We start from the raw sequence: 21,133 nt of genomic DNA on the forward strand, positions 1-21,133 counted from the left end.
GGTATTGTGGGTCCTGGGCACTGACATGAGAGATCATCCCAGGCTAGAGAAATTCAAATCTGATCGCTGGGATGCTCAGAGTAAGAGGGGCCCTGATATGAAGTCAGTATGAACCCTTGGGTTCAAATTCCTACATGCCACAACAATGTCCAAAATTAGAAAGACTGACAATACCAAGTGCTGGCAAATTGGTAAGTTGGTAGAACCACTACCAATGGAAAACCATTTGGTAGTATCTCGACAAGCTAAACACACACCTATCCTATGATACAACAATGCTACTCCTGGGTATATGTGTGTACATGCACACCAAATGACACATATAAAATTTTTCACAAGAGCTTTATTTATAATAGTTCGAAATGGAAAAAACCCAATTGCAGTGTATTCGTGTAACAGACTACTACTACACAGCATGAAAAAAATGAACTTCTGACACACATAAAAACATGGATGAATCTCACAGACATGATATTGAGCAAAAGAGGATGTGATTCCATTTTATAAAATTCAAGAGCAAGCAAAACTAGTCTATGGTGATAGAGGTCAAAGCAGTGTTTACTTCTAGGTGATAAATACTAGGAAGCGGAACAAGGGAACCTTCTGGGGATCTGGCAATGTTCTGTATCTTGATCTGGATGGTGATTACTCAGATGTGGACACATATGTCAGGATTATCAAACTGTACTTGAAAAGTTAGAGCACATTACAAAATGTAGCTCAGCAAGTTAGGGAAAAAGTGGTATTTCAAATACAGACAATTTTGGGGTCTGGCTTACAGCAGTTACTTTTTGCCTACCTCAAACCATTCTTCTCCCCTGGTTTGGAAGAAGCCACTTTCTCCTTTTCTCTTCCAAAGTGTTTTAGGTGGAGCTCACTCTATCCCAGGCCCCATATCGGGGCACCATTTCCCCTAGTTGTAGTGATTGGTTTAGGAATTGGGACAGGGCCAAGCTGGCTAATGAATCAATCCAGGATTTTTTTTCTTGGAGCTAGTAAGAAAAGATGTTCTTTCTAGACTATAGTTGCCTATCTATCAGGATAAAAGCCTAGAGCTGCCAGTGGCCATCTTGCTACCTCCTTGGAGGGGGTTCACCTGAGAAAGAGGCCACACAGAGGAAAGAAGAGTGAGATTAAATTCTTCCTGATGACATTGTGTCAGAACCTGGATCTAGCCATCCCTGTACTGAAATTTTTCATTAGGTGAATCGGTAAATTTTCCTTTTTTGCTAATCATTTTGATTTCAGTTTTTTACAGTTATAATTGAAGTCTAATGCACTGGGAATCTTGGGTAAAATTATGAGAAGTATTGGGGGGACTTGGAATATAAAATAACCACTGAGCCTTGTCTAATCTCTTTTATGGTTGTTTGCTCTGTGAGACCATAGCTCTGCCAGAAGGTGGGTGAGCCAGGCCCAGGGGTCCTGTGGGAAGGATTCTGGTCCTTGTTTGGAAAGGGTTCCAGACTAGGAATCTAGAGAATTGGATTCCACTCTCCATTTGTTGCTTCTTAGTGGCAGGACCTTGGGCAAAATACCGTATCTCTTTGAAAGTCTTTTCTATAAAATGGGATATGATTACCTAGCTCAAAAGGCTGTTATGCAGATCAAATGCACGTTTCCCAACTTCTCTAGCTTTTTCATACCCTTAGCTGAGTTAGTGCCTGTGTCCTGGGCATTCTCACTATACCCTGTATGATCCTCTCACCATTGCCATAGTGATCTTTATTGCGTATGAGCTCCCCAATGGCAAGAAAGTGTTTACTCCTGTGCCCTCTTGCCAACAGGGCTGGGCATATGGCTAGCAGTGACTTCTAAACATAGACTAAGAGGTCTTATGGGCTACAGCTAATGATCTGGCAGCCCACCCACCCTTTTGCCCTTCATTTCTTTGCCTGATCAATAAGGCTGATTCTGACATCCTGTATAAGGTAAGAAGGATTCCAGGGAAACTTCTGGGACAGTCCGGGACTTTGGATGCTGAAAACTGAGAACCCATCGTGGGGACCGCATAGGGCCCTTCCCAGCTGGTCAAGAGCAGGTGCGCAAGAACAGTTTGCTGGGTGAAGAATGGGGGCTGAGGCTGCATGCATACTCTTCTCAGATCTGGCTGTCTGAGACAAATGCTGGACAAAGGGCTCCTGAGGCCATCACACATACTCCTTCCCTAGCTCATTTCTGGGTCATAGAAAAGCTTTCTGCAAGAATCTCTAGGCTTATAAGTTGATGGAACAAAGCCAGTGCTGAAGAAGAGCTGTGTAGGGAAAGGCATCTTTCCGTATACACACTCATTCATTCATACATTCATTACTCAACAAACACTTCATGACACACCACTCCATATTAGAGAAGTAGAGATGAAAGAGGCTAGGTCTTAGCCCTGAAGGGATTAGCTTGGAGAGAGCCATATTGGACACAGCCTCCATTTGGGGTTCCCTGTCTGTCTCCTGCCCTGCTCTCCTGCATCTCTTCTCCATTAAACAGCCAGAACGATCCTCTCAAACAAAGTAGATTCTCAGCTTAACCCTCCTAAAGAGCTCCATAAAGCCCTCAGTGACAGGGAGGCAGATGAATGGATGAGATCGTATTAAGTTTAGGGCACCTGGGAAGGCTTCAACAAGGTTGCCAGGCAATTTAGATGTTTATCTCTGTCTCACCTCTTAAGGTCAGTGTTTAGAGCCCTGGGAGTCCGAGAGGGGTGAAGACACACATATTAGATCCAACAGCAATATGGCACCAAATCCCAGGCCTGTTAAGTTGCAGTCTGGCTCATGGGAGAAATTCTTTATTTAGATGCTTCAGTGACCAAGAGACAAAGCATAAGCACACGCACACACACCCATACACAATAAGTAAAGGCATTTCACAGGCAAAGGGATAGGCAATAGGGGGAAGAGGCCACGAGAGCAACTAGGGGCTTCTCTGACTCAATGAAGAGGGGCCTATGATGGTGACACTCCTTGGAATTCCTGCTTGAAAGCTACAAGTGAAGTCCCAGGGTATAAAACACAGCAGAGTTGGAGAAATCTAAGCTTGGAGCCCAGGGAACATCTTTTTCCTCACTGCAGAACCTGTACCAGCTCTCCTTTCTTTTCCTGGGGGTCCTATCCTGTTCCCTGGCACCCAGGCATCTCCTGGTGGATGATGGGAGAGGGCTAGCACCACAGCAACCTGGGCAGGTGGTCTGCTGCATAAGGAGAAGGAGAGGGCTAGTAGAGCCAAGGAGCAGCAATGAACCTCTGAGCTGGCTGGCATGAGGCAGTTTGCCTTTAAGGGCACAGAACCTTCAAGGGAACTTGCATGTGGGAACTTTCCCACATGTCCCTGGGTCAGAGCACCTCTCTGACAGAGGAGGGGAAAGGACCCCCTTGGAGATTTCCATGATCCCACAGGATACTGAGGCTTCCTCCCGCTCTAGCTTTTTTCCAGCTGCTGCAAATCCTTAGCACCATTCAGGAACTGCAGAGAAGGAGCAGGAAGGATAGGACTGCTCTGCCAGGACTGTATCACTGCTCTCGGAGGAAACTTCACAGTGGGTGAAAACTGTCTAACTGGCCAGCATCTGGTCCCAGGCTCAGGAAAGCCTGTACTTTTTGGGGAAAGGGGGAGTCATATTAGCTCCAAGCTTCCATGGGACAGCCATTTCCATCTACCCTTTCCCTCCTAGGCCAAGGTCTGGTGTGAAAGCTTCAGGTTTCACTGGAGCTGCCTAGAGCCCAGGGAGAGCTCAGTTCTTTAGCTACAGAGACTGGTTCAAAACTGACTTGCAGAGAAAGACAGGTCTAGGACTCATGACATATGGCCCAAAGACGCTGGGGAAGGGAAAGGCCATCCTCCAAACTACTACCCTGTGAGGCCCCAAGTCCTCTCAAGATCCACCCCTTTCTCTCATCCTGACCTACAGGGTCCATTCCAAAGGGGTAGAGCAGGGGTGGATTTGCCTGGGCCAATCAGAGGCTATCTGCTGCCTCAGGCCTATGTGTTCTTCAGGTATAAGAAACAAGGAAGAGGGAGCCAAGGGCTGACCATGGTCACAGGAAGCTGGCTCATGGCTGGTTCAACCTTGGGTGCTGGACAGAAACATCTCTAGTCTTCCAATGTGGCTGAGTCTTTCAGAACGGGTTGCCTTTGCACTGGAATCTGGCCCAGGGGGGATGCCATTGTTTTTGGTGACCTGCAGTTTGAGAAAGAATAAATGTACAGGGTCAGTTTGTGGCGTTTTATCCAAGTAGTTTATTCTGAGGATAATACAGCTCTTCCAGGGCCTTGGAGTAATAAGGAGGGTAGCTCTCCTTTACTGAGGGCCACTGTAAGCTAGGCACAATGCTTGGTGCTTTGCTGCCAGCATCTTATTTTATCCTCATGGCAATTTGATAAGGATTGAGATAGTACCTCCATTTTATTTATGAGGAAACTAAAGTTCAGAAAGTGTAAGTCACCTGCCCCCAGTAAGCTTTTTAGTGTTGTTTTGTTGTTATTTTTAACTCCCCCCCACGCCCGCCCCCACCAGTAAGCTTTTTGAAAGTGTGCTTGATTCAGGATGGCAGCCTATGTCTCTCCATTATACCACACCATTTATTCTGCCTACAGGGCCCCATATGACCTGGATAGTATAGACTGACCATTCTCCCCCTCACACTGAGTCACAAGTGGCTCTCATGTCCCTCTCTATCCCACTCTCTGGGCATCTAGCAACACCTGATATTGTTTTATTTGTTTATGCATTTGTTTAGGATCTGCTTCTACCACTAGATAGGGATCCAAAAGTTCAGGGAACACTACTGGTCTTGGTTCTTACTGTAGCCCCAAGTGTTCCAAACAGGGCATGGCACATAATAGGTACTCATTAAATATTTGTTGAATGAATGAAAGCTTATCTTTAATAGCTCCCCTTTTTGGTACTAGTACTACACATATATTATTTCTAACTTTCATGTCATCCTATCAGGTGAGGATAATGAGCTCCATTTGGAATGTCAGAGCAAAATGAAATCCACTTTGGAATCAAAACATCTGAATTCTGGGTCTAATTCCAAGTAACTATGCAATCCTGGGCAAGTCACTTAACCTACCTGACTTTAGGTTTCCTTGGGTTGGAAAAGGGGGGTTTGTGTGGCTTTAATTCAGAGCTGCTATTGCGAATTAAATGAGATTAAATTAGGTGTTCCAGGGGCGCCTGGGTGGCTCAGTGAATTAAAGCCTCTGCCTTCAGCTCAGGTCATGATCTCAGGGTCCTGGGATTGAGCCCGGCATGGGACTCTCTGCTCAGCAGGGAGCCTGCTTCTCTCTCTGCCTGCCTCTCTGCCTACTTGTGATCTCTGTCTGCCAAATAAATAAATAAAATCTTTAATAAACAAACAAACAAATAAATAAATAAATAAATAAGGTGTTCCACAAATCCTATCTATAATCTTACAGAAAAGGAAGTAGAGGTTCAGAGAGGTTTACTGACTCACCTAAAATCACACAGCTGGCAGTATAGGAAGAAAATAGTAAACGCTATCATTTTCAAGATGGGGTAGCCCTAGGGCAGGGCTCTGATTGGTTCTAGGTGGTGTACTGAAACTGCCACCAGTAAAGCTGCAAGGGAGGTATACTAAAATGGGAGTGAGCCCCAGGCTGGATTACAGGGGCTTGTGTCAAACCTAAAAGAAGCCTCAAGAGTCCTCCAATATAAAAATACATATTAAACACATATAAATAAGATCTGCTGCAATGTGGGAGAGGAAACTTCAGGCAGAAAGGACCAAGGACATTTTGACTCTAATAGTCTGGGTTTCTACCACCTTTAATTCATTCAGCTCTGTGAGCAATACAGGACCTACCACCAAAGTCAAAGAAATCATTTAGGAGACTTGCTTGCCTGAGTTTCCTCATTGGTAAAATGGGGGCATTTCCATCTCAGATGGTTACCTAGTGGCACACTGTCCCTACTTCTGAAAGGAAGGGACGGAACCACGTGAACCCTCCCTTGGCCAGGCCCTAGTTGCCTCATACCACATTGTGCCACAGCCTCCTTGTAAGCATCATGCCCTGGAGAAGTGTGCTGTGAGCCAGGCAAGTCTCAGTATGAATTACAAGCTCTACCTCACACTGTCACTTGGAATGGTGGTTGCCTATCTGTAACAATAATCCCTTCTTCTTAGGGCTGTTGTGAGGATTACCTGAGAGAATCTGCTTGGTATATGCCCTGTAACAGAATAGGGGCTCAAAGAATGTTAGTCATTTTCAAGGTTATTATAACAGATGACTGATTCTGTTTACTCCAAAGCACTTATCACAGTTTGTAACTATTAGTTGTTTACTTGTTTATTGTTTATCTCCCCCGCCCCCCCATCAGAATGTAAGGTCATGAAAGCAAGGACTGGGTCTGTCTTGGCCACCACTCAGAGGGTGTTCAATAAATAATTGATCAAGGAATGAAGAAACCTGGTCATATTAGGTAATAACCTGTAGAGGGAGCCCTTGCCATAGAATTGATGGCAATCAAGACTAGATTCTTCGTGCCACTGGTGGGAACAAAAAAAAAAAGCTTCCCTAGTCAGACTACTGAAGGGCAGGAAATCTAAGCACTTTTAGAAGACCACTAAGGAAACTATGTTTCTCTGTGAAAACCTTCAGCCCAGCAGGTCCAAAGGCTGCAGAGAAGGTGATCGGAGAAAAACTTACAAAGGAGACACTTCTTTCTGTTAACTGATTGATCTGTTGACTGAGAAAAGGCTGCCAGGATACCAGTTTAGCAAAGGAATATCTGGCTTTGTTTTAATTTAGAAGCCCTGAGTTCTTGTTGCAGACCCTTGAATTTCAAAGGATGAATACTCACTGGTTCTTGTGTTTGAAGCCGCTGACATGAGCTTGATACTGTTCTATGGAGTTCAGCACTATCTTACACGTCTTGCAGGGGTAGCCCTTCCCAGCTGAAACATAAAAATCAAGATGTTTAGTTATCCAATAAAAAGGGACCTGGGGACTGCTGCTTTTGACAGTTAATGCCCTTCTGAGGATGGATGGTGGAGTGAGGTTAGGTGGTTGGCCCTGATGAGAATCCCAGAGGCCTCAATACTCAGGGGGGCACAGGCTGTGTGTCTATGTGCTTCCTGGGGTTGGGAACTTCCTCATCCCCTGCAGCATCCCCAGAACTGAACCTGGTCCAGACTAGCTGTCTGCTGAGTAAATAAAAAACTGATAGAACAAAGAGGTGACATTTGGTGTAACTGTCTTTTCTACCATGACTGTGCTAAGTGGCCTCATTAAGAATGTTCTTCGCTGAGAGATCTCTGGGAAACCGCCCCTCTCCTTGGGCTTGCAATAACAGTAATTAATGGGAATACCTGCTATGAAAATTAATCTGTCTTTCTACCTTGGGGCTAACAGACACCCTGCCTTACTACCAGCTCTGATCCATTGCCAAAGTGGTCTTTGTCCACATGGTCTAGTAGAAAGCATGGTCAGGAGCAAAAATACGGAGCTGGACTTCTGGCTCTGCCTTCATGTGATGTTGGTGAAATCCCTTCTCCTCCCTTCTTTTCTTTTTCAACTTTTTAAAAAAGGTTATATTTATTTATTTATTAGAGAGAGAGAGACAGTAGGAGAGAGCATAAGAATGGAGAAGGTCAGAGGGAAAAGCAGACTCCCCGTGGAGTTCTGAGCCCAATGTGGGACTCGATCCCGAGACTCCAGGATCATGACCTAAGCCAAAGGCAGTTGCTTAACCAACTAAGCCACCCAGGCGCCCTCCCTTCCACTTTCTGATCCTCAGCTTTTCTCAACTATAAGCCAATTACCCTATAACTGATAACCATAATGCTTATAATAAAAAGCAATATTATTAACTAAGTATCTGATATAGGCCATGCACACTGTATTACTTTGTTTGGCCCTCATAACGATCCTGTGAGAATCATTATCATTATTTTATAGATGAGGAAAATGAGGCACAATCACATGTCTAAGAACACAGAGTTAGGAAGTGGCAAACTCACTTGGCTGGCCACAAAGGCTATACTTATTCTAGCAAGCCAAATGTTAGCTGTACAAGGCAGCTGTACGCATAACTTCAAGAACCCTCTGGTTCTGACACTTTTTCAATCATCTGCCATCCTAAAGTTTCACAACTCCGGAGTGAGATCACCTAGGCTCAAATCCCAGCTCTATCATTTCTTACCTGTAGGACCACAGGCCAGTTACTTAACCTCTCTGAGATTTGGTTTCCTCATTTGTAAAAGTGGGGCTTCTCTGAGAATCAGGTTCCTTACCTATAAAATGAGGTTAATATTAGTATCAACCTCATAAGGTTATTGTAATGATTTAAGTAAAAGCATTTGACACATAGTAAGTGCTCAACAAGTATGAGTTTTCATCACTAGCATTATTTTACTCTTATGGGTTCCATGGGTCAGTCTGGTAAAGAGGTGGAGAGTATCTTTAAATCAGCCTTCCATGGCAACTGTAGCTACTGTGAACACCAATGATCACCTCTACTCCAAAAATCCAGCCAATGGTCCCAGCTACATTTGATTCCTTTGTATCTTCAAGTATTTCCTGGAAGATAAATCCCTTGAAGGAATTTAAGGGAAACATGATTGCAATCAGAATTCAGGTCCTTTTTAAGCATTAATAGACAGCATTTGCAGAAGGCTTAATTGTAGACCCTCAGCTCTTCTCTCTACACTCTCTAGGGGGTTGCGTTCATGCCCCTGACTTTAATTACCACCTAAAACATATGAAACCTACCAATATTTAATAGCTACTGACCTACCATCTAGCAGTATCTCTAAACCAAACCTCTCCTTTGAGGTCTAGATCTATATATCCATCTACCTACTTGGATATCACATGGGCATCTTAAACTTAAGCTGATGAAACCTGGCTATCCACCTACTAGCTTAAGACTAAATCTGGTCACCATTATGAACTATTCCCTTTCCTTCACCTCCCACTTTTTTTTTTTTTTTGTAAAGATATTCTTTTTATGTAATCTGTTTCATTAACATGGAGTTGAACTCACAACTCCAAGATCAAGAGCTGCACAATCTACTGACTAAGCCAGCCTGGTGCCCCTCACCTCCCATATGTGATGGCCAAATTCTGGCAATTCTACTTCCAAAGTAGCTCTTGAATCCATTTACTTCTACCTTCTCCACTGCTAACAGGCCCAAATCCTTAACATAACCATGACTGGATGCTTGTTCATCTTCTGCCCAGGATCGTTTCGCCTAACTCTATTCTCCTTATGCTCTGGGAAGCCTTCCTTGATCTTTGTTCCCCCATCTTAAGTCAACCCGTTTGTTTCCTTTTCTTTCTTTCTTTTTTTAAGATTTTATTTATTTGTTTGACAGAGAGAGATCACAAGCAGGCAGAGAGGCAGGCAGAGAGAGAGGAGGAAGCAGGCTCCCTGCTGAGCAGAGTCCAATGCGGGGCTCGATCCTAGGACCCTGAGATCAGGAGACCTGAGCCGAAGGCAGCGGCTTAACCCACTGAGCCACCCAGGCGCCCCTCTTTCTTTCTTTAAAGATTTGTCTATTTATTTAAGAGAGAGAGAGAGAGTGCACACATGTGTGCGAGCAGGGGGAGGGGCAGAAGGAGAGAGAGGGAGAGAATCCCAAGCAGATTCCCCATAGAGTCAGACATGGGGCTTGATCCTAGGACCCTGAGATCATGACCTGACCCCAAATCAAGAGCTGGGCACTCAATCAACTGAGCCACCCAGGTGCCCCCTACTTTTTAAAGGAAGATTTATTTATTTATTTATTTGAGAGAAAGAGAGAGAGAGTGAGAGCAGGGTAGAGAAGCAGAGAGAATCTTAAGCAGAATGCACGATGAGCAAAGAGCCCAAAGTGGGGCTTGATCTCATTACACTGAGATCATAACCTCAGCAGAAACTAAGAGTCAGATGCTTAACCAATTGTTCCATCCAGGTGCCCCATTTTCTTTTCTTTTTAAAAATAGTTTATTTTTGGGGACTCCTGGGTGGCTCAGTTGGTTAAGCAGCTGCCTTCAGCTCAGGTCATGATCCCAGCATCCTGGGATCGAGTCCCACATCGAGCTTCTTGCTCGGTGGGGAGCCTGCTTCTCCCTCTGCCTCTGCCTGCCATTCTGTCTGCCAGTGCTCGCTCTCTCCCCCTCTCTTTCTGATAAATAAATAAAATCTTAAAAAAAAAATTAAAAAAAAAAGTTTATTTTTGGGGCGCCTGGGTGGCTCAGTGGGTTAAGCCGCTGCCTTCGGCTCAGGTCATGATCTCAGGGTCCTGGGATCGAGTCCCGCATCGGGCTCTCTGCTCCGCAGGGAGTCTGCTTCCTCCTCTCTCTCTCACTGCCTGCCTCTCTGCTTACTTGTGATCTCTCTCTGTCAAATAAATAAATAAAATCTTTAAAAAAAATAAAATAAAATAGTTTATTTTTATGTAATCTCTACACTCGACATGGGGGTCGAACTTACAATCCTGAAATCAAGAGTTGCACACTCGGGACTAACATTCAGTTAAGAGTTTGCCTTTGGCTCAGGTCATGATCTCAAGGTCCTGGGATCCAGTCCCACATCTTCAACCACTCCTCTCCCTCTGCCTGCCATTCTCCAGTTTGTGCTCTCTTTCTCTCCCCCTCTGTCAAATAAAATCTTCTTTAAAAAAAAAGTTGGGTAATTAAGTTTTGGCAGAGGCCAGAAGGGAAAAGTCAAGCTTCTAATCAACCTAAAACCTTTGCTAAGGTGGAATCTCTGTCAGCTAAAGTCACTGCTTTGCATATCCTAGACCAGCATCCCACCTCTGTGTAGAAGGGGGTCAGAGTAGGTTTGGTGCCTTTACAGACGTCCTGCAGTTGGAAAGCCTCCTGCCAAGTATACTCAGAGCTGGAGGCAGGAGAAAGGAGTGTAAGTCTTAGAGCCAGACCGAACTACAGACAAAGACATACACTGACTGTCACTTAATAACATCAGACCATGCCCCCCTTCGGCAACCTCTCTGGCCACAAACCCAGAGCCTGACATGACACATGACCCCTGCCCTCAACTTGGGCCCCCTTGGGGATCCCGCCTCAGCATTGGCAGATCCAGCCTGCCAGGCCCCTAGGCCCTAACCCTACCTCTAGGATGGCTTTTCAGGCTTCCGTCCCCAGAGGCCTGGCCCCCAAGCCCTCCAGACTGAGGACCCCTGAGTAACACTCCAGCACTCCACCTGACACCTAGGAGGAAAGTGCACCATTTGAAGCTGCGTAGAACCCTCAGAACGGGAGAAACCTGTGTGCCCCCCTGAGGCTACCCCCACCTTCGGTGGCCCTGGCCACAAACCTGGAGCCTGACGTGCCACCTGACCCGTGCCTTCAACTTGGTACCACTGTCCCCAACCCCAGGGATCCCGCTACAGCACTGGCATATCCAGCCTGCCATGCTGCTAGGCCCTAACCCTACCTCTCTAGGTTGGGTTTTCAGGCTTCCGTCCCCAGGGCCTGGTCCCTAAGACCTCCAGATTGGGGACCCCTGAGCCACATCCCAGGACTCCGCCTGACACCCAGGAGGAAACCATGCTGTTTGGAGCTGTGCAGAACCCTCAGAGCCAGAGAAACTTGCATGCCCCTCTGAGGCCACTCCACTGTCAGTGACCCCCGGTCACAAACCTGGCCTGACCCTGGCCCTCAACTTGGACGCCCGGGGATCCCGCCTCAGCACTGGTAGATCAGGCCTGCCATGCCCCTAGGTCCTAAACCTATGTCTAGGTTGGGTTTTCAGGCTTCTGTACCCAGAGCCCTGGCCCTGAACTCCTCTAGATTGGGGACCAGAGGCACACTCCAGGACTCCACCTGCCACCCACGAGGAAAATGCACTGTCTGGAGCTACGCAGACCCTCACAGTGGGGGAAACCTGCATGCCCCACCCCCCCTCTAGGCCACCCCTACCTTTGGCATACCCCCAGGACAGAAACCCCGAGGCTGGTGCTCAATCTGACCCTCTCCCTCAACTCTTCCCCGGAGGAGATCACCTCAGGGTACATTAGGGGAGCCGCCTTGACCGGCCCATGGTCCTGGACGGTTGCACCACGCACCTAGCGAGAATGTGCTCCCAACACCAGGCGCTCAAGGCTCAAATGACCGCACAATGCTGGCCAATTCTCACGAGATTTCTGCCCAAATCAATATCAATTTGGGTAGAAAGTTTGTGAGAATTGGCCGGAAACCCCATTGAACTCGCTTCCGGTGGCAGGGGCCTTCAGCGGAGCCGCCTGGGCCTGGCCTGTGGTTCCTAGCAGTTGTGGCCCCAACCCTGCGAGAAAGTGCACAAAATGCCAGGTGCAGCGGAGCCTGAGTTGTCTAAAAACGCTGGCCATCCCTGACCTCTACTCAGCGCCCCTGGGGAGCCTGCCTCAGTGCTGGAAGAATAGACCTGCCATGCCCCTAGGCCCTAACCCTAACCCTAGGTTGGCTTTTCAGGCTTCCCTCCCCAGAGGCCTCGCCCCTAGGCCCTCCAGATTGGGGACCACTGAGCCACACCCCAGGACTCTGCCTGCCACCCAGGAGGAAACCATGCCATTTGGAGCTGCATAGAACCCTTAGAGCAGGAGAAAGCTGCATGCTCCACTGAGGCTACCCCCCACTGAGGCTACTACCCCCAACAAAGGCTACCCTCTTTGTTGGCCCTCTGGCCACAATCCTGGAGCTGTATGATTTCAGGCAGGTCACTCTGAGTATCAACTTCTTTATTTGTGTGAAATGGGAAAATCATACCTACATTTAGGAATGCTGCGGGAGTTATATTATAATATACATGTTCATATCAAAGGGGGTGTGATACCCCTGTCCTGGGTCTAGGTTTTCATGAAAAATTCTGGTTGATCTGTCAAGCAGTCAGATGCCTTAAGCAAGAAAATAGGACCTAGGATAAAAATTCTAGGATTAAGTATGGTAATTAGCCTTAGACAAATGGAGGTTTTGGCTTTTGAAAGGAGGTTTTGGCTTAAGACAAAAGAATAGAATGGATAGAAGTTAAGATAAGCAGCTAAAACACAGCAGTGTTTTAGGCAGTAAAACTCTCTGGCAGTAGCCAGAGATAAATAGGAAATGACCAGGGCAGCGCCAAATAAAGGAGGGCCAGGAGCTGGAGCAAAGAAGGGTCAGCGGCAAGAGAACCCTGGATCATGCCGGCTAGCTATTGTGTTGTTTCTATCAGGCTTGGGCCAAAATAGGAGGGAGTCATAAAAGAAGGGTTCTTAGGCTTGTTTCTGAAGTTTCCAGATTCCTCAGCGTATGGGGCTGATCCTGTTAAAGGGGAAGGCACTGCTTGTAAGTGGGAACAAGAGGTAAATATCCAATTTTGAAGAAGTTTGTAATGCAGGATTCTTCAGTGGCATTGGAAGAACAGTCCATAGCACCCTGCTGAAGCCACTCTTTCATGCCCATCTCATCTTGTCAGTACTGCTCAGTGACACCCTGTGTTGAATGGCTGCTTTGTGTTTGGGGTTGTTAGAGAGGCATGATCTCTCCCCTTGCTCATATATGTGGAACATCTACAGCATCTGGGTGTTCTCCTTTCCAGGACTGTGGCAAGAACACAGATGACTCTAAGCAGCAGGCTCCCTGAGGCCAAGTTTTTTGTACTTGGATGCCACTGCGGCCTCAAGTGTTGACTGGTGCTGTACCTCCGTGGCCTGGATGGAAAACCTGAGGACCCATATGAATGCTTATGTAGGCTCCATTAGACAGGGACTGTGTCAGTCTTGGTCACTACTATACCTCAATAAAGGAACACAGTAGGTGCTCGATAAATATTTACTGACAGAACAAAAGAGAAAAAATAATAACCCTCTCCTTCCCTACTCTTATTATAAGCCAGAAGCATATTGTGATGGGCTCTTAACTCTTCACAAATGCTTACTCCTCTGATGCTGACTGGCATTTTGAAGTCAGGGAAAAACTAATGTTCTCTGAGAGTGGTGTCCTTTACCACACTGTCCCAGGGATATAGGCAGGCCTGAGCTGCTGAGAGATGAGGGGCCCTGAAGATACTCCAAATGACAGAGGCTACTGAGGTCTTCACACAGGAAAGTGGATGACAGGGAGCATAAATCAGAGGTTGCAAACTGGTGGCCCTGGCCCAAATTTGGCTTGCAGACAGGTTTAACTCACACAAGATTTAATGTTTTTAAAATTTGGTAGCACATTTAAAACTGAGGGGGAATTTTTTCTTTCTTTCTTTCTTTCTTTTATTTTTAAGATTTTATTTTTAGATAATCTCTATACCCAACATGGGGCTTAAACTCACAACCCCAAGACCAAGAGTCGTATGGTCTACTGACTGAGCCAGCCCAGCACCGCTAAAAATGAGAGGAATTCTTAAAGAAATCTGACTTTCTAGATTCTTTTGAAAAACTGAAGATATGGTAGTACCTAGCTGGAGCTGCGCTGGAGAGGCACATATGCTTCAGCTGATCAAATTCCCTCTTGGCTCTTTCACTTATTTCAATTTCCTGTCTGGTTTCTTTAGGTATTTGAGTTTGCAACGCCTGCTTTAGGAGATGTAAGGAAGAAAAGGGCAGAGTCTTGGTAGTCTGGGGAATTCCACTGGTCAGGCCCTGATCCAGCTCTGGGTGTGAGCAGGGCCCTCTTACCTGATGAATCAGTGACAGCAGGGTCTGCCAGCCGCCCATAGTGTGCCATGAGTTTGAGCTTGGTTTCCTGTTTCCTGTGTTTCTTGCCCACATAATGTTGTTGAGCCATGACAGGGTCGTTGAAAGTTGCATGGCAGAGGCTGCAGAACTTGTCTGGATCTATCATCTCTCTATTCTGGTGCAAGGCTAAGGTGGAGGCCACAAGGAAAGGGTTTGTAAGGCATTTCGACAGAGCTGCGGTGAGAGAGTTCAAACAGAAACAATGAAAAGACCCAGAAGGTGCCAAGCTTTCTAGTATGCTGAATGGAAAGAAAGGCTGGGTCACTAATCACACTTGCAGATGTGGCACTGCCTGTGTGAATCAAACAGGGAATGCCTTCTTTAACTGGGAAAACCGGGAAGATTTGGGGGAGCCAAAGACCAGCTACTTCGTCGGCAGCTTTCACTACTTTAGGTATATGAATACTGATTTTCTCATATTCTGAGGAGGCTTCTGCTATCAAATTGCCCAATTACAACAGCTTAGAAATGTACATGTTTTTTTTTTTTTTTTTTTTTTTTTTTTTTTTAAAGATTTTATTTATTTATTTGACAGAGAGAAATCACAAGTAGATGGAGAGGCAGGCAGAGAGAGAGAGAAGGAAGCAGGCTCTCGCTGAGCAGAGAGCCCGATGCGGGACTCGATCCCAGGACCCTGAGATCATGACCTGAGCCGAAGGCAGCGGCTTAACCCACTGAGCCACCCAGGCGCCCCAGAAATGTACATGTTTATAGTTTTTTTATCCCTCAGAATTCCTGAGAACTTCACAGCAAGTGGGACAAGAAACTTGGGCATTTTATTCCCATCCTCAAAGTGCCCTTGTTACAGAGCTGGGAGCCAATGCACAGATGCAACAACTGAGGGCCTGAGGACCTGGAGAGTCATTTAGAAAAGGCGACTGTACTACGGAGGCCTTTTGGATTACACTGCCTTCTAGGCGGAGCAGGGGAGGGAGGGGATGACACTAACATTTAGCTACGTGCCTTGTATGTATTATTCCTTCTGTGGTCCTCAGAACTACCCCATGAGATAGATATCATTTTGCCACATTATGGAGAAAAACCAAGGCTCAGATGGGTCAAGTGACTTGTCCAAGATCACCCTCCTAGTGAGTGAACTTGTCTGTGTGACCCTAAAGACTATGCTATCTTTGCTATGCCAGGCTGCCAGAATGTAGTAGGGTAAGCTAAGGGCTACAGTTCAGAAAACATCCTTGGCTTTGGTCAATGAATTCAATTAATCAGAATCTGTTACAGGCATATGTATAAGCCTCCTATGGGTCAAAAAACGTTCTGATACTGATTGTGGGCCAGACTACTGCTTTATGAGGTGGATGCCAAGATTCACTAATGAGTCCATGTAGCTAGAATGATGTCAACCTAGTAACTACTGCTTTAAAAATGTGGCCTAGAACCCCCACCAATGGTGGAAGAGAAGCAGGGCTTAGCAGCACTCAGATAGATGGCTCAGATGATTGTTCATCCTTGGACCACTTCAATGGGGGAAGTTTTGAGGATTTTTAGAAAGCCAGAGGAAACTTGCTGGCTTTTCTCACAATGTTTTTCTAGCATAGGAATCTCAATTTCCCTGACCACTGACTTTCCCTGTCCATTGTTTCAGCAAGTCACTTGAAAAGTAATGCACATGTTGTAGAACATTTAATATATGAGAAAATATTCAATATGTGGTGTTATGTTAAAAAAAAAAAGCAGGTTATACAGCAATCTATTATGTCCTCAATTTTGTAAAATATACAAATGAAAAAACATACTGGTGATGCATGGAAAAAAGGCCAAAGGCACAGAGTAAAAGGTTGCTTTTCAGTGTTTTCCAACTTTTCTATAATGAATGTAGATTCTTCACGTCAGAAAGGAGAGACAATAATGGTCGTTAAAACATAAAAAGGTCATTCTTTAAAAGATACCGAAGAGGAGCATCAGAGGTAAATGGTTAAGTAAAGTTGGAGGAACAACTTCATGGACATTCAAAAATAACAACTATGGGAGTCTTAGGAAACACATGGAAATATGGAAAGAGTATTCTACAGGGATGTTTCGTGTACTGTTACTTATAAAGATCAAAAAAGGGGAAAAGGAAAATGTTTAACATTAGAGTAATGGTTAAATGTGGTATGATGGACTATTACGTGATCAATAAAATGTTTATGAAAAAGTTTTTAATAACATGGGAAAATATGAATGTTATATTAAACAGAAAATGTATAAAATTACACACATAATATGATCTTATCATTGTTAAAAGATATATGCCCAATCTTTATGTGTGTACTGGTATTTTCAAATGTCACCATTATATTAATAGTGTTTCTCTTTCGGTGGCAGGATTTGGGGGATATTTTACTTCCTTCTTTGTACTTTCTGCATTGTTTGAGCAAGAATTACTCAGAGTGAGTATGCATAGTATTTTTATAAACACAGTAAGGTTATTTAAAGTATTCTATGTTTATATGCACATATATATATGAATTTAATCTGGATATACATAAAACAACCATACACACAGATAAACACACATACACATAATAAAAGATTATAGGAGAAACAGTACTCCAAAATGTTAACAGTGGTTATCTCTGAATGACAAAATTATAGGTACGTTTTCTTTTCATATATCTATATTTTCCATATTTTCTACAACATGCTTCTATTACTTTTACATTAGAAAAATGTTTAATTTCAGAAACAGAGTTCTACACTTACATAATAACATTGAATGTGCTTAAACTACAAAATTCAGTGAAAAGTAAAAGCAGGATACAAATGGTAGATGTACTTTGATTACAACTATATAAAAACTTATCTGTATGTGACAAAGGCTGAAAATGAATATGGAAAATAAACTTTTTATATGGAATCTTTGGGACCTGGCATATTCCAGGGAATTTTCCCATTTACGGAAAAGATCAATCCATATAAAGTTAAATGACCTTATCAATTTCTGTTCTTAAGGCAGTTTCCCTTGGCCTAACGTTTTAATCTCTTTGGTACCATTCATGAAACCAACACCAAATTTCTTTTTTCTTTCTTTCTTCTTTTTTTTTTTTTAGTTTATGTACTTTTTTTTTAAAGCAATCTCTACACATAATGTGGGGCTTGAACTCTTGACCCCAAGATCAAGAGTCACATGCTGCACTGACTGAGCCAGCCAGGCACCCCCAACACCGGTTTTAAACAAAAGCAATTAGTACTAGTATAACTTGATGAACAAACCATAAGCGAGGCCAATGACAGGCTCCAGGTGGTGGATGCCTGACCAAATACTACATTTTATAAGGGGATTCTACTCTCTTGCTATCTTGATAATGGTGATAATACTAACAGCAGCAGGTGTCATTTACTGAACATCTATTATGTCCTAGGTTTCTTACATACATTTCATCCTCACAACCCATAAAGTAGATAGTATTATTAACATTTTATAGGTAAGGAAACTCAGGTACAAAAAAGTTAAGTCATATAGATGGTAAATAGCAGCACCAGGATTTAATCCTGCATGTCTATGACCTCAAAGTCCATATTCTGTTGTTTCATAGCATGAACTAGATTTGGGTATGTTAAGAGGGTATAATTAATTATGAGTGATTTTTCATTTTATCTTCAAAGTCTTCCAAAACATTGTTGTCTTGTTTTCATAATACAGTATTATAAAAAAGATTAATAACTATTTTAAATAGTATAGTTAGTCTACTTCTTGGTCCAATATAAATAAAGAAGCAAAAATACCAAGAAAATAATGAAATAAAAATCAAAGAACTTTCATTCTCGACTAACTGCAGTTAGCACAAGTTAAAAATTCCAGAAAGCCAGGAGTTAATGAGATGAGAGTGAGGGCTGAGTACCAGTGGTGACAAGATAAAGGGGACTATTTTAGAAGTCACTGCACTGGGAATGAATTCGTGGCAGAGGCAAACACGGCTTGCTGGGCAATAGTGGCAGCACTAGAGTATCCTGCTTTGAAAAGCAAGTCCCTGTCTTGAGGAGAACAGGCGGCTTAGAGGATTAAAGTGAGCAGGGCATAACCTGAGCCCACGAAAAAGACAAGGATTTAGCTTTCAACTTGCAACACATGGTAATGAGGGCAGGTAGATGCTGGGAGGGAAAAATCTAAGTGGGAGAGGTAGGAGATAGAATGCTCTCATGGTATGCATGGCCTGGAGGACTTTGGCACTCCCAATTATAATTATTTGTCAGGACAAGAGCTCAGGGCTAAGATGCTTCTACAGAGAAAAACTGATGTAACCAAAGAAAGGGAGGTTAGGTGAGCACAACTCTGAGTCTGCATTTCACTGAAGCTGGGTCTACTTTGGTATTTTTAAGGGCTCTCAAAAGTAGTTCAACCTCTCCAAGTCTGTGGCCCCACTGAGCATTTCTGGGAGCACCTGGCATTGGTGCCATGAGGACGGGAGGGGTCCCGATATAGCACTACTCAGGAAAACCAGTACCTTCCACCTTAGTGGATTGCTGCTTCAGCTTTAAGTTCTTTGCGTGGGTCTTCCCCAGGTAGTGCGACTGGGCCACGACAGGGGAGGAAAAGGTCATGTTACAGATGGGGCAGCACTGGTTCTTGTCTTTGCTTCTGCTGCTCTTCTGGTTGGGAGAAAGAACACAGGTCTGATCACGCCACTGCCCAGCCAGAAAATCTTTAGTGGTTCCCCATCGCCCACAGAAGAATGGGCATTCAAGGCTCCCTTCACACACTAACCCCAACCTACCTTTCTGGATCTTTCTCCAGCTACTTCATTTCAGGCTCTACTCACCATTCCCCACTTTATTTTCTGTTGCTTCCTGCTTTGTTGGGCCATTCCTGCTACCTAGAATGATCTTCCTCTTTTCCTGCCTGGCATGTATCAGCTTAGCCTTCAAGGCCCATATATCTATATTCTATATATATCACTTCTGGGAGACTATTACTCAAGAAAATCATTCAGTACATGATTATTGAGCTGCTTTGTGTGGGTATTCAGAAAAAATTAATCTTGTTCCATCTCTGCATGCCCAGAGTTCCTTAAAAAGGCCTTATGATACCACTTGTCACCCAAACCAACAGTGCCACAGCTTAGGAGACTTTGGGAATGGACCATTGGACTCATCTTTGTTTCCTATCCTTAGCACCCTGCTGGAGGCTGGCACATAGCAGATATTCAGGTTTGATTTGTTGATTGTGATTAGGCCAGAAAACAATGTATTTCAAGCCTACGTTAAGAGCTCCCAGTCCCTCTCTGAGGTCTGATCTGTGAATAAAGTATTCATTCCGAGCACATTTTACAATTTTGGCACTACTGACATTTTGGACTAGGTAATTCTTTGTTGTGGAAGAAGGGAAATGTCAGTCACTTCATTTGAACCACTGGACCTTTCAACCCTGAGGGTTGAAGTAATCGAGATACAAAGAGGTGAAGTGACTAGTCCAGAGTCATAGAGTAGGTCTTATCTTTCTGAATTCTAAATTATAAGCAGAAGGGCAACTAGGGGATGGGTCCAATGAGTCTGGAGAAGGGATGAGTAAGGCTCTTCCAAATCTGTGACCACTACAATAGGAGGAAATCTATAAATTTTTATTCACTGAGCATCCACTAGGAACTGGAATTTTACCTCATAATACCCTTAAAAGATAGGAATTATCATCTCCATTTTATGGGTAAAGTACAGAGAGATGAAGGGACTTGCCCAAAGTCACCAAACCAGTAAGGTGCAGAGCTGGTATTGGGCCCTTGTCAGCGTGCTTCTTATCCCATGATATTTGAACAACCTCCCATGGAACAAAAATAGTGGTACCCCTGAAAGACTAGGACTATTTCAGCGTAATTCTCATTGTATTTCTAAGCCAAAACCAAATGCATTTACATCTCAGTCAGAGCAGGCATTTGGAAAGGTGTTTCTTCCACTTGTTTATTCAAAACATTCAAGTGCTGAACTCAGCTCTTTCCCTCCCATTTCAAGAAAGCAAGCAGCTTGGTTTCCTTCCCCTTTTACTCCTTGAGTAGTGAGTGGGTAGCTTCTTGTCCTGCTCCAGTAAACCAATGGGTGGTAATGCATAACAATGGCTTCATTTATTGAGCCCTACTATGTGCCAGGCTCTGTGTTTGGTGCTTTTTATAAACCTTTCCACATTTTAGTTTGGAAAAATCCTAAAAGATAGTGGATATTAGCATTCTCAATTTCAGGGAGGAAGAAATCAAGGCTCAGAGAAGTAATAAGACTTGTTCAAGTCACAAAACATGGCCAGGATTTGAAGCCAATTCAGTCTGACTCAAAGCCCACCTTCTTTCCACCACACCAACCTGCCTGTTGGTTTCATCAGGAAGTGAGCAGTCTCAACATGGCAGCTGGATTACCTGATCTGAGTCTAGCTTCTTCGTTTCCCCTTTTAATGTCTCCATTCCATGGATTGCTAGGTATCTCTTCACTTTGTTGGCATGTTTTTTGCTCTGCAAGAACCCAGGAAAAAGATCAAAAATAGCCAAAAGCCATTTCATATC

General features: G+C 44.3%; 1 protein-coding gene across 5 annotated transcripts in view; it reads right to left on the minus strand.

The window, feature by feature from the left end:
- Positions 1-325: 325 nt before the first annotated feature.
- The window catches only part of ZNF346 (zinc finger protein 346), a 35,588-nt gene continuing 14,780 nt past the window's right edge, over positions 326-21,133 (minus strand). The window contains exons 3-7 of one of the 5 annotated variants that reach the window (XM_004737503.3): positions 20,990-21,082; positions 19,097-19,241; positions 14,595-14,828; positions 6,824-6,917; positions 326-4,174 (exon numbers count right to left, since the gene is read on the minus strand). In XM_004737503.3, coding sequence (XP_004737560.1) covers positions 4,087-4,174; positions 6,824-6,917; positions 14,595-14,828; positions 19,097-19,241; positions 20,990-21,082 — 654 coding nt within the window. In that variant the 3' untranslated portion in view covers positions 326-4,086. Of the gene's footprint in view, positions 4,175-6,823; positions 6,918-8,164; positions 8,256-14,594; positions 14,829-19,096; positions 19,242-20,989; positions 21,083-21,133 lie in introns of those variants that run through there. The other 4 variants (XM_004737504.3, XM_004737506.3, XM_045075572.1 and 1 more) reach the window with 4 other exon arrangements.

The sequence above is a fragment of the Mustela putorius genome, unplaced genomic scaffold (assembly GCF_011764305.1).
Source record: "Mustela putorius furo isolate JIRA1106 unplaced genomic scaffold, ASM1176430v1.1 tig00000145_pilon_pilon_pilon, whole genome shotgun sequence".
In the NCBI taxonomy this organism is placed as follows: Eukaryota; Metazoa; Chordata; class Mammalia; order Carnivora; family Mustelidae; genus Mustela; species Mustela putorius.